General features: G+C 37.1%; 1 protein-coding gene across 1 annotated transcript in view; it reads left to right on the forward strand.

Moving 5' to 3' along the window:
- The window catches only part of LRPPRC (leucine rich pentatricopeptide repeat containing), a 113814-nt gene that overhangs the window by 30604 nt on the left and 67052 nt on the right, over positions 1-16158 (forward strand). Inside the window, exons 12-14 of the mRNA XM_008980761.5 lie at positions 2589-2707; positions 5343-5436; positions 8478-8544. Coding sequence (XP_008979009.3) covers positions 2589-2707; positions 5343-5436; positions 8478-8544 — 280 coding nt within the window. The remainder of the gene's footprint in view (positions 1-2588; positions 2708-5342; positions 5437-8477; positions 8545-16158) is intronic.

Consider the following 16158-nt stretch of genomic DNA (forward strand, 5'->3'; position numbering starts at 1 on the left):
TATTTCCTTTGAACATATACTCAGAAGTGGGATTGTTGGTAATTCTACTTTTAATTTTCTCAGGAATCTTTATACTCTTTTTTCATGATGGTTGTACCAATTTACATTCCCACCAACGGTATACCAGGGTTCCCTTTCTGTTCATCGTCACCACTGTCTAAAAACTTTTGACTTTTCGACAGTAGCCATTCTGACAGGTGTGAGGTGATATCTCATAGTGGCTGAAATTTGCATTTTCCTGATTAGTAATGTTGAGCATCTTTTCATAAACCTGTTGGTCATTTTTAGGTCTTTGGAAAAATGTGTATCCAGATCCTTTGCCCATTGTGTTAATTGAATTATTCGGGGGGTTTTTTTGCCCTTGAATTGTGTGATTTCCTTGCATATTTTAGATATTAACCTCTTATCAAATATGTTGTTTGCAAATATTTTCTCCCATTCCATAGGTTGCCTTTTCATTTTGTTGTTTCCTTGCCATGCAGAAGCCTTTTAGTTAGGATGTAGTTCCACTTCACTATTTTTGTTTTAGTTGCCTGTGCTTTGGTCTCAAATCCAAAAAGTCATTGTCAAGACCAGTGTTTTCTTCTAGGAGTTGTATGATTTCAGGTTTAAGTCTTTAATCTATTTTGAGTTGATTTTTGTGTATTGTGTAAGATAAGGGTCCAATTTCATTCTTATATTCAATTTTCCGAACACTTTTTTTTTTTTGAAATGGAGTCTTGCTCTGTTGCCCAGGCTGGAGTACAGTGGCGTGATCTTGGCTTGCTGCAGCCTCCACCTCCCAGGTTCAAGTGATTCTTCTGCCTCAGCCTCTCAAGTACTTGGGGCTACAGGCATGCACCACCATGCCCAGCTAGAGAGAGAGGGAGGGAGGGAGGGAGGGAGAGAGAGAGTGAGAGAGAGGGGGGGCGGGTGAGAGAGAGAGAGAGAGAGAGAGAGAGAGAGAGAGTGTGTGTGTGTGTGTATTATTATTATTATTTTTGGAGATGGAGTCTTGCTGTGTCACCAGGCTGGAGTGCAGTGGTGTGATCTCGGCTCCCTGCAACCTCCACCTCCTGGGTTTAAGTGATTCTCCTACCTCAGCCTCCCGGGTAGCTGGTACTACAGTGTGCGCCACCACGCCCAGCTAATTTTTATATTTTTAGTAGAGAGAGGGTTTCACCATGTCAGTGAGGATGGCCTCAATCTACTGACCTTGTGATCTGCCTGCCTCAGCCTCCCAAAGTGCTGGAATTAGAGGCGTAAGCCACCATGCCTGGCCTGTTTCTTTTTTTTTGAGACAAAGTCTTGCTATGTTGCCCAGCCCGGACTTGAACTCCTGGGTTCAAGCATTCCTCTTGCATCAGCCTCCTGAATAGCTGAAACTATAGGTGTGCATTACTGCCTGCAGCTCCAACACCATTTCTTGGTGCCTTTGTCAAGATTAGTTAACTCTATGTGTGTGGGTTTATTTTTAGATGCTTTGTTCTCTTGCATTGGTCTGTTTGTTTTTAGGCCAGAATTAGGTAATTTCATATATAATGAACTGTTTAAAGTTAAAATATTTTGATTCATAATCTAAATTTTAAAAAATTATGCTTTTTTTTAACATAATCTAAATTTTATCTAAACGAAATATGGTAGTATTTACAATGTAATTTGACTTGCCTGTGTCTTTCTGTACTCAGTGGGAATTTACTGTCAATTATTTGTGCTAGAGTTCATTATGTAACAAATTTGATGGAAATGTAATTTTTCTTTAGGTCTCTAGTAGGCCAGAAACAGGAACTCTAGGGGGAGTTTTAATAATATGCAAGTATTGAGGCCAAAGAGAAGTAAGTTTTTAAAAGGAAAAGCAAATATGTTTTTTCTTTTTATTAAACTGTAGCCTCTGTCAAGTTAGGTGACACCTGAGTAATCTGACAGTTGTCTAGAATTAACTGGGTCTATTTGAAGCTCACTGTAGCTCTGAAAACATTAAATGACCTAATTTATAAGAAGTTATTAAAAGATTTTTTTGAGTTGGAAATGAGATGGAAAAAACAACTTACAAGATTTTTAAGTTAGTTTTAAATACAATTAGACAATAATTCATTAGAATCAGTTGTTCGCTATTGATTTTTCATTCTTACATTGTAAAATATGGAAGTCAGAAGTTAGTAACAATTAGAGAACTTTTTACATAAGTGCTTAATTGAAAACATGTTTTGAAACCAGTCCCTTCTCTTTGCAGCATTTCTTCTGGTCAGGTTAGTTTTCTGTAAGTCCATCATTGCTGTATAATAGCAGTGATGTTTTATATGCACTGTTGAGGTGCCAGAAATGTTGGGCACATTGCTTAATTGTTTTAAGTTTCTTTATACTTTTAATTTCAAGGATACTTTCTTGAAATTCACTGTTTCACAGAGACGGATGAAGAAAGGATGAGTTAATTTTTTTATCATTATATCTCACAGTTCTGTTGCTTTTCTGCCTTCTCTTTTAGACAAACCAATTGCAGAGTAATTTTCTTACATTATGATCCAGAAAATAATTGAACTGAACTTACTAATCTTTTGTTACTTTATTCCGAGTTCTTCATCTCTATGCTTTTACATTTTATCTTACAGGTATAATTGAAGTCCTCAAAGGAATGCAAGAATTGGGAGTACATCCTAATCAGGAAACATACATGAATTATGTGATTCCATGCTTTGATAGTGTACTGTCAGCACGTGCCATTTTGGAGGTGGGTACAAGTGTGGTTTTAATTTAATAATTGAAGAGACTATCTTTCCTCCTTAATGTTTGGTGGTCACAGACACACACACACACACACAAGTTATCTAACTGAAGACTAAAAATGGTCAAATCTATATATACTTTTCTGAAGCTTTGTAAAAATATTAGTTGCTTTTGCTCAAAAAAGGCAAAGCAGCATTTTTCTCGTGTATTAAAAAGAGACAATATGCCAATATTGGGAAAAATTAAAACAATATTTACTCTTAATCCCACCCTGAAATGCAACTGTAATTTTCATTTATAAATTAGATTTTATTTTATTTTATTAAAGAAATGGGGGATTCATTATGTTATCCAGGCTGATCTTGAACTCTAGGCTTAAGCAGTCCCCCTATTAGCCTCCTGAGTAGCTGGAATTACAGGCACGCGCCACTGTGCCCAGCTAATTTTTTGTATTTTTAGTAGAGACGGGGTTTCACCATGTTGACCAGGATGGTCTCAATCTGTTGACCTCGTGATCCACCCGCCTCGGCCTCTCAAAGTGCTGGGATTACAGGCTTGAGCCACTGCGCCTGGCCCTAGAGTTTTTTTTTCTTTCATTAAATTAATTATAGAATTACAGTCTTCTTAAGTGTTAGGGTTTATATCTTCAGTGTCTTTACCTCTTTCTCTAAGTTCTTAGCGGAGTATTTTGAGCTTGTATTATACATATTTTACTGTTAAAAAATATTTTTAAGTAAGTTCCCCACATGTTCTTACTTTTCAGATGTTTTCTTTCTTTGCAGAAACATAGCTCCCGAATCCACTGTCTTCTTTGTTACTGATTTGGCTTTCTCACTCTTCTCTTACGGAAAACCAGATCTGTTTTGGAAACTTACCCCAAATTTGGTTACATTCATTCTCATCTCAACTATTTTGCCTTCATTGCTGGATTTCACTAGTATTGAGTGTTTTGGGCTTGAAAACAACTGCTCTGTTAAGTGCGTAATAGTACCCACAGTACTGATATGCTTTTTTCTTTTTAATTTTGATTTTTGAGGCAGAGTATTGCTCTGTCACCCAGGTTGGTGTGCAATGGTGTGATCTTGGTTCACTGCAACCTCCTCGGCCTCCTGGGTTCAAGTGATTCTTCTGCCTCAGCCTCCCGAGTAGCTGGGATTACAGGTGCCCACCACCACGCCCAGCTAATATTTGTATTTTTAGTAGAGACGGGGGTTCACCATGTTGGCCGGGCTGGTCTTGAACTCCTGATACCAGCTGATCAGTCTGCCTGGGCCTCCCAAAGTACTGGCATTACAGGTATGAGCCACTGGGCCCAGTCTGATATGCTTTTTGTCTTCAGCGATACATTAAAAAGTACATTTTTTCATCAGTTTTCAGAAATTACATAATAAATGTTTGTTGATAAATTAGAGAATCAGGTGGTAGGGCTGTGCAGTCTGTCCACAGTTCCTTGAGATAGTCCTTACTGCTTAGCATGTATATTCTTTCAGATGTATACGTGGAGATATATGCTGGGGAAATCTCTTTTAGCAAAAAAGCTAACTTGATAGAGGCTACAATTTAATAAAAAGAAAGCTCATTCTTATTTTTCCTTTTAAAAACTTACTTCTCTTTGGCTTCATTACTTTTACATTATTAAAACTCCCTCTAAAAATCCATTTCTGGCCTACTAGAGACCTGAAGAAAAATTACATTTTTATCGTATTTGTTACATGATTTTTTATTTGACACCTTTTCATAACAGTATTTAATTCCACAAAATATTTTTTATGCTTGCATTCTGTTTCATTGTATGAGTATGCTATAATTTATTTTTTATCATTGCTTATTGTTGATTAGGTGGTTTTTCATATTATGTGATAAAATGATTCAATAAATGTAAGACCGGGCGTGGTGGCTCACGCCTATAATCCCAGCACTTTGGGAGGCTGAGACGGGTGGATCACGAGGTCAAGAGATCGAGACCATCTGGTCAACATGGTGAAACCCCGTCTCTACTAAAAATACAAAAATTAGCTGGGCATGGTGGTGCGCGCCTGTAGTCCCAGCTACTCGGGCGGCTGAGGCAGGAGAATTGCCTGAACCCAGGAGGCGGAGGTTGCCGTGAGCCGAGATCGCGCCATTGCACTCCAGTCTGGGTAACAACAGCGAAACTCTGTCTCAAAAAAATAAAAAAAATAAAAAAATAAAAAATAAATGTATTTGAGCTAAATTTTGACTCGTGTGTTTAAATTGTTAAACAAATGATGTTGGGACAAGTGATGAGCCTCTCTGGGTTAAATTAAGTTAAATTTGATCCTGGCCAAACTACAGGTCCCAAAATATCATGTTAGATGAATGCATTGAATTTTTATTTTTTCTTGAATGGGAGAATTGTTCTAGTGTCCTAAGTAGTAAACTCATCCTGGAAGTAAGGCCCTGTAAAGGCATCAGGTTATCTGTATTTGAAGATAAACATTTAATTTGGAATGTTGGAATGTCATCTTGAAAGTTTTGCTAAAATTCAATTACAGAGCTTATGTATTTTTCTAGAAAATCAGAGAATATGGTGATTCAAAGAAACGGGAAAACAGGAACTTTTGATTATCAAAATATTGTTAGCTGAGATGTATTCTCATTGGTATATGCTTTATCCCTAGGAAAATGGATGTCTGTCTAATAGTGATACGTTTTCTCAAGCTGCATTGAGAACTGAAGCAGTAAAGGGGAACTTAGACTATGTATTATCATTTTGTAAGTATGCAACATTAGCAGTAAACTGGATAGGTGTTTATTTCAATTACTATTGAGGGCATGCAGGGTTCACACAATGAAAGCAAGGAAGTTTTTAATATGTTTTATTAAAGCCAGACTGATAAAACGGTTTATGAGTTGAACTTGTGGACAATTTGGAAGTAATTTTAAAGTTGTAAGGACATGGAATATTATATGTAATATGGTGTTAGGGTGAAGGTTGGACTGGAGACCCTGAAGACTTGGATACTCTTTATAATTCGACCACTGATTAAGTGACTTATAACAAGTCTCTGCTTTCGTTTTGCTAAACAGGGATAGTACTACTTAACTTGTGGGAGTTGTGAAAATGAAATGTGATACTGTTTCTGATATAGTAGATAGTTTTTTAAACTATCTATTATAAAGACTTCTAGTCTTCATTAATAAAGATACAGCCAGTGTTTACTAAACATTTTTAAATGCTGGGGTGCTTTATAATGCTCATCACATGTTAATAAAATTCTCTGTTGTTAGATGAGGAAAGGCATAGAGAAGTTAAATGATTTGCCCAAGGTTAGTGATTTGAACCAGAAGTAAGATTTCAGACTTTATTCTTTTCACCATACTGCATTTTATTTTATTTTATTTATTTTTGAGACACAGTCTCACTCTGTCACCGAGGTCGGAGCGCAGTGGCACAGACTTGGCTCACTGCATTCCTCATCTCCCAGGTTCGAGTGATTCTCCTGCTTCAGCCTTCTGAGTAGCTAGGATTACAGGCATGTGCCACCATGCCTGGCTAATTTTTTGTACTTTCAGTAGAGATGGGGATTTCACCATGTTGGCTAGGCTGGTCTCGAACTCCTGACCATAAGTGATCCACCTGTCTCAGCCTCCCAAAGTGCTGGGATTATAGGCGTGAGCCACTGCGCCTGGCCTGCATTTTATTTTTAATTAATAAATAAGACATTCTTAAGAGACATTATTTTTTAACATGTCCATGATGTTACTAGACAGTTTTTTAGATCTTCTGAAAAGTGTGTCATTTACAAACAAAACACAGACATACATCAATTTTTAGCTCCCTAAAATGTTAGCAGTTAACCTCTCATTAATATTATATTCAAACTGTATAGGTGGAAGCTTTGTACAGACCAGGTTATTGGTATGTAGTACTTGTGCATGTCACTTGAAATATTTGTTGTAATATTGTAAGGGAAAGGCAAAGTGTCCAATGTGAAAAATGGCGACTGTTGTAGTTTTTTGAGTCAAATATTGAATATTATTGCCAGTTGCTATCTGAGTGTATTCATTTTGCCTTCCACTCGATATAATATATAGATTTTCCATACTGACAAGAAGAAAACAGAGAAGCATTAGCAGAGGAATCTGGGCTCACAAGGTGGATCCATGAGAGCTGTCTTTTCCGTTTATCATGTCATCCATTCCACTTCGTTGTCAACCTCTTGATTTTTCAGGCTTGTTTGTTGCTAAGGAAACTAGATGCTTTTTGTCAGCAGCCTTCCAGCTGAGATGGTTCTGGTCACCATTTTAATGAATAAAAACTTGACAGTATTCTGTGGAATACTATTTTGAATAGTATAAAAATAAAATTTCAAGAGGTTGTGTATTAAATTTGAAAAAGAAAAATGCCAAGAACTTTGCCAAGTCTTTGAGCTTTCTCCTGTCAATGCCTTCCCCTCCCTCTTTGATTTACAAATCTTTGAAGAGCAGTTAGTTCTGTAATTGCTCATATGTGCTTTAGACAGCTCATAGGAATGCACTGCTGGTTACTACATCACAGGAAATGTCAGGTAGTGGAGAAGAGTAAATGGATTATCTTGATTAAGTTTTGGAGTCATAAGAAGCATTTTCCCACTTGCGTTTGTAGACATGGAAAATTAATTTGCTCACATACAATTAAAAGCTGCTGAGAGGCATTTGGTTGTGTTCACTTTAAAATTCCTTGAGTAACTCAATACAGGCCATTTTAAAAATGATTTTTAGATTTTTCAAATGCTGTAAAAGCACTAAGAAACCTAGGCTTCTTGTTCAAGGAATATAACAGCTGATCTAAAACAATTCTCCTTATGTGTGTGGGTTAATTTGTTATTTTTGAGGAGATGAACACGTCGTAAAATGGGCCATGACTTTTCCCATGGGATTTTTCCTTTAATGAAATAGGTATCCTAACCTTCACTTAAACTGTATTTATTGTCTTCAGAATTTGCTTCTATGAATTCCTCTCTAATCCCATCCATTTAGTATTATTCAGTAGCCACATTACGTTTATAGTGAAAAGATTAACTCTTACTTATAACATGGTCCTGTTTTAATACAATTGCAGGGAAAAATAAATTCAGGCAATGCCTCCTGTGATCTCATCCCTTGCTAGTTTGGCAAGGGTTATGTGAAGAGTCAGTGTAAGGTGTGATTCTTACACAATGGCCAATCAGGCTTATAATGTCAGCGTTGAAACATATGAGCTTGTAGACTGTTAAATGTCAAAATGAGTAGTAGAGCACACAAATGCTCAGAAAAGTGAAAGATCAATATAAGTCAATTACATAACAGATGTATGACTTATTTTATTATTACTTTAGGTGGTTCCTCTTGTGTGAGTGTAGGTCACTGATCATAGTGGAAAAGGAAATGAGGAAATATGAATGGTTCAATAGAACCCAGCGCCTCTCTGAGAAAAGACTGTCTTTAAAGAACAAAAGTCCTATGGGGGATTATAGTCTCTCTGTTCATGGTGCTACTGTGTCTGTTGGGCTGACTCAGTGTGCTGGTATACTAGTAATTGCCATTTATATGAAAGAGTATTTATAAATTTATTAGTTGTATATGTTCATGAAAATTAAGTAAAAATACATTAAAAGGGTAGTTTACATTGCAGGTATATATTACTGTGATGTCTAATTTTGTATGAAAACATTTTTATTTTTAAGATGCAATTTCCAAACTGAAAACCAAAGGTAATACGTTTTCTATTTGATAATATAGGGTTTTTTGGTTTGTTTGGTCTGAGATTTAATGATGGTCATTTTCTTTTACAGTGGAATCAAATACATCGCCTCTCTCATTGCAGTCTGTAAGAGGTAGCCTACTGCTAGGCTTTAGGAGGTAAGATGATCAACTTAAGTGTTCCTTGCCTGAATATGGACAGTATCTCCTGTCCTTTTGACCTATTGCGTGAGGGAAAATACTGATAGTCTCACCTTTAAATATACTTTCAGTTTACCTAAAATAACCTCTACCTAGTTCTTCCTTTTTTTCCCCCTGCTTGTGAGATGAGATGGAGTCTCGGTCTGTCACCTAGGCTGGGGTGCAGTGGCTCACTGCAACCTCTGCCTCCCAGGTTCAAGTGATTCTCCTAAGTAGCTGGGATTACAGGCGTGTGCCACCAAGCCTGGCTAATTTTTGTATTTTTAGTAGAAACTGGGTTGCACCATGTTGATCAGACTGATCTCGAACTCCTGACCTCATGATCCGCCTGCCTCAGTCTCCCAGAATGCTGGGATTATAGCCATGAGCCACTGCCCCTGGCTAATTCTTCCTTTTCAGTGATTGAATTAAGTTTAGGCAGCCTTGTATCATCTTTTCCAAGAAATGCACAAATGCACACAGGTTTAGTAAAGATTCCAGGAAGAAAGCTCTGTTTGAAAATGGCAAGTTGGAGTTACAGACAAATTTGCAAATGTATATTCAGCTTATTAAATGCTTTTTTGAGCATTTAATTACAAGGTAATTTTTATTCAGTATAGTATCAGTCTCCTCTTCTTTGAGCTCAGAGAATGTTAATGACCTTGCCCTTTCAATCTTGTAATTTTGAAAACAGATAATCATAAAGAAAAGCTGAAAGAATAGTAAAAGGGAATATTCCTGTACTACCCTTTTTTATTTTATTTTTTATTTTTTTAAGACTGACTCTTGCTCTGTCACCCAGGCTGGGGTGCAGTAGCACCATCTCAGCTCACTGCAACCTCCGTGTCCTGTGTTCAAGCAGTACTCTTGTCTCAGCCTCCAGAGTAGCTCAGATAACAGATGTCTGCCACCACACTTGGCTGATTTTGCGTTTTTAGTAGAGATGGGGTTTCACTATGTTGGCCACGCTGGTCTCCAACTCCTGACCTCAGGTGATCCACCTGCCTCAGCCTCCCAAAGTGCTGGGATTGCAGGTGTGAGCCACCACACCCGGATACCGTACTCCCCTTTGTGTAGATTTTCCAGTTGTCAATATTTTGCCCTGTTTACTTTCTCTCATACCCTCTTGCTCTACACAGAAAGTACACACACAGTCTTTTTGGCCTAACCACTTGAAGTTATAGACATTATGACCCTGGATCTTTCAGCATATTTCTCTTAACAATAAGGTCATCATGGCTATAATCATATATCATCAATATCACTCTTGAAAAATTAACATTACTGTACCACCATCTGCTGTATGTAGTCCATGTTCAGATTTTCCTACTTTAAACAGTTTCCTTTATAGATGGTTTCACTTTCTGACTGAGGAGTCAATTAAGTTGATGCATTGGATTTGATTGCTGCATCTCTATTATCTTAATTCAGAGCATTTCTTTACCTTTTTTGTCTTTTAATAATACTGGGTTTTGTTTTTTTAAAGAGCTCAGGCTGGAATGTCCCCTCCACATTTTTTATTTGTCTGATTTTTTCTTACGATGAGACTCAGATTAAACATTTTTAGCAAGAATACTTCTTAGGTGATGGGCACTTCTTATATTGAATCATATCTACAGACATAAAGGCAGGTGTGCAATACTGATGCCATCAGCTAAGTCTGATCACTTGGCTAAGGTGGGGGTTCCCACATCTCTCTTGTAGACGCACCTCATCCACTTTGTAATTACTAAGAAGACTATGGGGTGATACTTTGAAACTGTGTCTACCCTGTTTTTTCATCACTTTTCCCTCCTTGGTTTTAGCAGCCATTGGTAGTCCTTATTGAATCGGTTATTGGTAGTTACACAAGGATGAGTTTCTTTTTTTGAGATAGGGTCTTGTGCTGTCCCCAAGGCTAGAGTGCAGTGGTGCAGTCATGGCCCACTGTAGCCTCAACCTCCAGGTTCAAGTGATCCTCCCACCTTATTCTCCTCAGCAGCTCGGACTACGAGTGCATGCCATCATGCCTGGCTGATTTTTAATTTTTTTTTGTAGAGATGGGATCTCACTATATTGCCTAGGCTGTTCTGTTGAGGGAAGCAATGTAGAACAGTGATTCATAATTTTCTTCTTCTTTTTTTTTTTTTTTTTTGACAGAGTCTTGCTCTGTCACCCAGGCTGCAGTGCACTGGTCTGAACATGACTCACTGCAGCCTCCATCTCCTGAGCTCAAGTAATTTTCCTGCTTTAGCCTCCCAAGTACCTGGGACTACAAATGTGTACCACCACACCCAGCTAATTTTAAGTTTTTTTGTGGAGATGGAGTCTCACCATGTTGCCCAGGCTGGTCTTAAACTCCTGACCTCAGGTGCTCCTCCTGCCTCTGCCTCCCATGGTGCTGGGGTTACAGGTGTGAGCCACTGCACCTGCCGCCCTAATCTATTATGAGTCATAGATCCCTTTGAGAATTTGTTGAAAGTTACAGCTCATCTTTCCCCACAAAAGATGCATGTTATATAATTATGACTGTAATTTAATGGAATTCATGAAGTGCTTTCCCTTCTCCTATGAAAACCCTTATCATGGAAGCTAAAATTAAGAGCCTGGAGTGTGTCCTTCCATACTTTTCTCTGTATAGAAGCAGAGACCTGTAAGAGGTGTTTGAAGTTTTCTTTCATTTAAGCAAAAGTACTATGTCATGCTGTACATACTACTCTTCATCTTTATTTTTCACTTAACGATACTTCATGGACACCTCTTGGTCTATGATATAAACCTAAGTGTTTATTAATATCTGGAGGGGATTCCATGGATGGCTGTACCATAAATTTTTAATCACTCCCCTATTAATGGACTCAGATTGCTTCTCATTTTTGCCACTACCAGAACAAAGTGGTGCATTAAATATTATGTCTGTATATATGTGTGTTTGTGTGCACATGCATGCGTGTGTAGGTATATATATTATGTGTACGTTTTCCCCCCTCAGTGGCTAGAATGTAAAAAAGAGACTTCCGTTTCCAAGGGTATATGTATTCTTTATTTTAATGGTTACTGCCATACCACTTTCCAGAAAAAGTTGTATTCGTTCATACTTAGACTAGCAATTCACACTTCTGTCAGCAATGTATGAGAGTACTCACTTCCCTGCAAACTTAAACGTATTAGATGTTACAGTGCTTTTTAATTTTGGCCTAGCTGATGGATGAGAAGTGACATCTCAGTGTATAGTTTTCGATTTGCATCTTCCTTATTAAGCAGGGTTAGAACATACTTATTGGCCATTTGGATTTCTTCTTCCATGAAATACCTATTTAAATTCTTTGCCAGTTTTCTACAGGTCATACAATTTTTCTTGTCAATTTATATGGTATTGCATTTGAGGGATATTTATCCACTATCACATGTGAAATATATGATTTTTTTTTTTAACCTTGTAAAGAAATGAGAGAGAAATGTAAGGATGAGATCTTGGATAGTTACTGGAAGGAGTCAAAGGAGATGGTAGTTGGTGTTGCAAGCTACAGAGATGTAGGAGAGTAGCCCTATAGAAAGAGGGTGTCCAGTTTGGTATATGAAAAAGTTATTGAGGTTTTTTTTTTTTTTAAATAGAGATGAGGTCTGGCTATGTTGCCCAGGGTGGTGGTAAACTCCTGGGCTCAAGTGATCCTCCAGCATTGGCCTCCCAAAGTGTTGGGATTATAGGCATGAACCACCGGCCTGGGCATTACTGAGTATCTTTAAGAGGAGAGTTTTGATACTGTTGTATTGGAAGAAGCCCAGCTGGAAGCTCTGAGAATCTTGGTGTCTTTGTTTTCTTTTTAAGTGATTGGATTGTATATGCTATAACTGAATTTATTCTTTCAGATTATTTATATTTTTATTTGAGTAGATACATTGAAAATATTGGAAAATGGATTACCTTATCTTTGGTTCTTTCCCTATTTGTTAGCACTTAAAACTTTTAATGGATTCCTGGGTTTAAAAATAGCCATAGATTGATTAGTTTTTTAACTTTCCACTTGAAAGTTAGATAAAATTTTTAAATATGTTTAACAAAGGGGATACTACCCAGGAGCCTCCAATGTTTGCACATTTGCAAAACCTTCTTTATTCTGGACATAGTAAAAATAAGTTTAAATGGATTCCTTCCAGGAACATATTTCAACATGTAGGTCCTAAAACTGTATTGTTGGTTAAATTTTTCTTATTGTAGCTAAAGAAAAATTTTAGGTTGTAGTAACTTTGCATTATTCATAAGAATATGTGCATAACTCAGAGAACTTGTGTGCCTACAGGTAAATTTCTTTCTTTTCCTTCTACCCCCAAAACTACTAAAAATTCAAAATGTAATTGATATAATTGCAATCCATTATCTTGGCATTAATGTAGCCAATGTATTTTTTTTTATGTCAAATTAAGTAGTATATATATTTAAAAATCCCTTTGTTAATATAGTTATTGAAACAGTCACCTATCGTACTTCTCAGGGTTCCACTCAGTCACTCAGAGTTGGCTGAGTGACTAGGAGGAAACTAAGTACTCACTGGCATTGAGTTATAAGTCAACTGTGCCATTGCCCATAGAGCCAGGGTTAACTACCTGCAACTCCTACAAGGATTAGCTCATAAGAGATTCACCAAAAGTTACCCATTGCCAAAAATAATTATTCAGAGTTAATCTGAAATCTAAAAAATTAAAGAACATTATAATTAGATATCACAGTCATTTTAGCTAAACCTAAAGGAAATTTGGATATACATTTTCATTGTTAGAATGCACATTTTGAGGCCAGGTGGCAGCTCACACCTGTATAATCCCAGCACTTTGGGCTGCTAAGACTGGAGAATCAGCTTGAGCCCAGGAGTTCAAGACCAGCCTGGCTCTTTGATTTTAACCCTTCCTGCCCCACATGTGTTAGCTGAACTTTCTGGATTGCCGCCGGCATGCAGTGTGGTTATTCTTCTTGCCTAACACTATATTCTTAATTTGATTTCTGTTTTACATTGGAGGAAAGCAAGTTGAATATGTTTGATTTTGCTCTGCCTTCAATATTATGTGAAATAAAATATTTTGTGGATTTTTTTTTTAAAAACCGCAGTTTAGTAGGGAATGGAAATTGAATGCATATATGTTAGTTTGAGCTCAGAGATAACAGAAATGTTATATAAAAACAAGAAAATTGGGGGAAGGATTGAAAGAGATGGGAGGAACGTACATACATACATTGGGCAACTAGAGGAGAGGATGTGTTTAGTAAAGTTAAAGCTCATTTAAGTCTGAATTTTTCATTTTATTTATATTTTGTATGCTATGTGATCATGGCAAGCTAATGAACATTTCAGTGTCTCTGTTTTTTAATATGTACAGTGGAAAGAAGAATAAATGGCTATACTGCTTGCCCTGTCTGTTTCTTTAAAGAAGCATTAAAAATTTTTGAAAAGAATATTCTCATTTAGGAACCATTTGGGGGCTGTTCACAGTGCTGTATGAAATTTACAAAAGTACTGTTAGAGTTGTTTGAAGTTTGTAGACTCCTGTCTATAATAGCAGTAGAAGGTTAATTTTCTTAATGATTTGGCAACATTTTTCTTTAAAATTCTGTTATCCTGCTAAAAAAAAATCTCACTTGAAAGCTGAAATTGGACCTCATGGGGTTAACCTTTTCTCCAAACCTGTTCTTTAAACCGGAAGAAAAGTGTAAATGGAATTAGGTGTAGAGAAAACAATGTCTTTTCTTAAATGCTGCTTCCTCACAAACTTCATTTGGGTGTGGGAAGAGGAGAAGACGAGAATTTGTCTTTCCATTGTTAATATTAGAAAACGGAGATATTGAAATGTTAATTAACTTGCCGTGATCACATGGTGTGTAAAATATAAATAAAATGTAGAACCCTGACTTAAATGAGTTCTACCTAAAATTTGTCAATTTATCAAATAGCAAATGCCAAGGCTCTTAGCCAAACTGCCTGGGTTCAAAAATGACTCCACTATTGTATTCCTTTGGAGAATTTGGAAATACAATTTTTTCTTTTTTGTTGTGAACTGCGTTATATATCCAGAGGCATGGCTAAAACTTAAATGTACTATATAAAAAAGATAAAATACGTGGTACCCACCACTGAGACCAGGACATAGAATGTCAGTGGGATCCTAAAAGCCTCTTGTATGCTCCTTCTCAATCTCATGATGCCCTCTCTCTGTCGCACAGGCTGGAGTGCAGTGGCACGATCTCGGCTCACTGCATCCTCCACCTGGTTTCAAGCAGTTCTCCTGCCTCAGCCTCCTTAGTAGCTGGGACTACAGGTGTACACCACCACGCCGAGCTAATTTTTGTATTTTTAGTAGAGACAGGGTTTCACCATGTTGGCCAGGATGATCTCGATCTCTTGACTTCGTGATCTGCCCTTCTTGGCCTCCCAATAGTCCACTTTAATATAATCACCAAACAATATAATTTAGTTTTGAAAGACCTATTAAAAAACAGAAACCTCGCAATAAGGAAGAAGCAACACTGCCAGGAAATACAGTCTGAATAGTCTCTGGATTGGGGTCTGGCTTCAGTTTTCCTAAAAGTTTACAAAAGCTCCTTCTAGGGAAATCAGTGGGGAAGGTCACGTGTGAGTGAGTCCTGAGAAAGTGGATGAATTTATGTATTTGGGAAGTCTGTGCCCAAGTAGTAGACATCTGGCAGAAGTATCTACAGATACTTTAATGTGTTCTGCATCTAAATTCACTTCCTTAAACTTTCAGGAATATGTCAGAGTAGAACACTTCAGTGGGTGAAATGAATGTCCTCAGTCTGTCCAAGCAGCAAGGCATGAAAGGCAGAGGAACTATTTTATCATTACGTGGTCAAAACAATACAGATAATGTAGGTCCGTTGTTACCTTAGGTTAAGAAAGAGAGAGAGTGACAGGCACCTTGGTGGTGATGGTCCACTACCAAGGACTGGTTAGTTGCTTTCCTTCACATGGGTTCTCACTACATTTTCTTCCAGGAGATTCTTTTGTTCTTTTCTTCCAAGTTGAATCTTTTTGCTTTCTGTATCTAATACTTTTCCTTTTTCTTAGTTTATTCTTTTGTAGAGGACAGCCTTCAGTAGCTTCCTGAGAAAAGCATATGGAAGGTAAATTTTTTGAGGCCTTGCCTTGAATATCTGTATTTTAGCTTCAGATACAATTGGTAGTTTGCCTACCTGTGGAATTCTGGGTTAGAAATAATTTGTAATTAGAATTTTGAAGGCATTGTTTCATGTTTTCTTTCTTTATGGTGTTACTGTTGAAAGATTTTAGCCATTCTGATTCCTGACCCTTTATATGTGACTTATTTTTATAGAACATCCTCTGAAAGTTTGTAGAATCTTCCCTTTATCACTATTGTTTTCACATTTGACAATTAAGCAACTTATTAATCAATCTCTGGAAATTTGTAGTATCTTCATTTTATCATTAGTATTCTGGAAGTTTCTAGAATGATTTTTGGAAGTTTCTAGAATCTTCTGGAACTTGAGAAGAATCTCCTGACCACTAGTGTTCTGACATTTCAGTATAGAGCAACCTTATGTATGAGTTTATTCTATTTTATTCTATTTTTATTTTGTCAATAGTG

Source organism: Callithrix jacchus, chromosome 14 (assembly GCF_049354715.1).
Source record: "Callithrix jacchus isolate 240 chromosome 14, calJac240_pri, whole genome shotgun sequence".
NCBI lineage: Eukaryota > Metazoa > Chordata > Mammalia > Primates > Cebidae > Callithrix > Callithrix jacchus.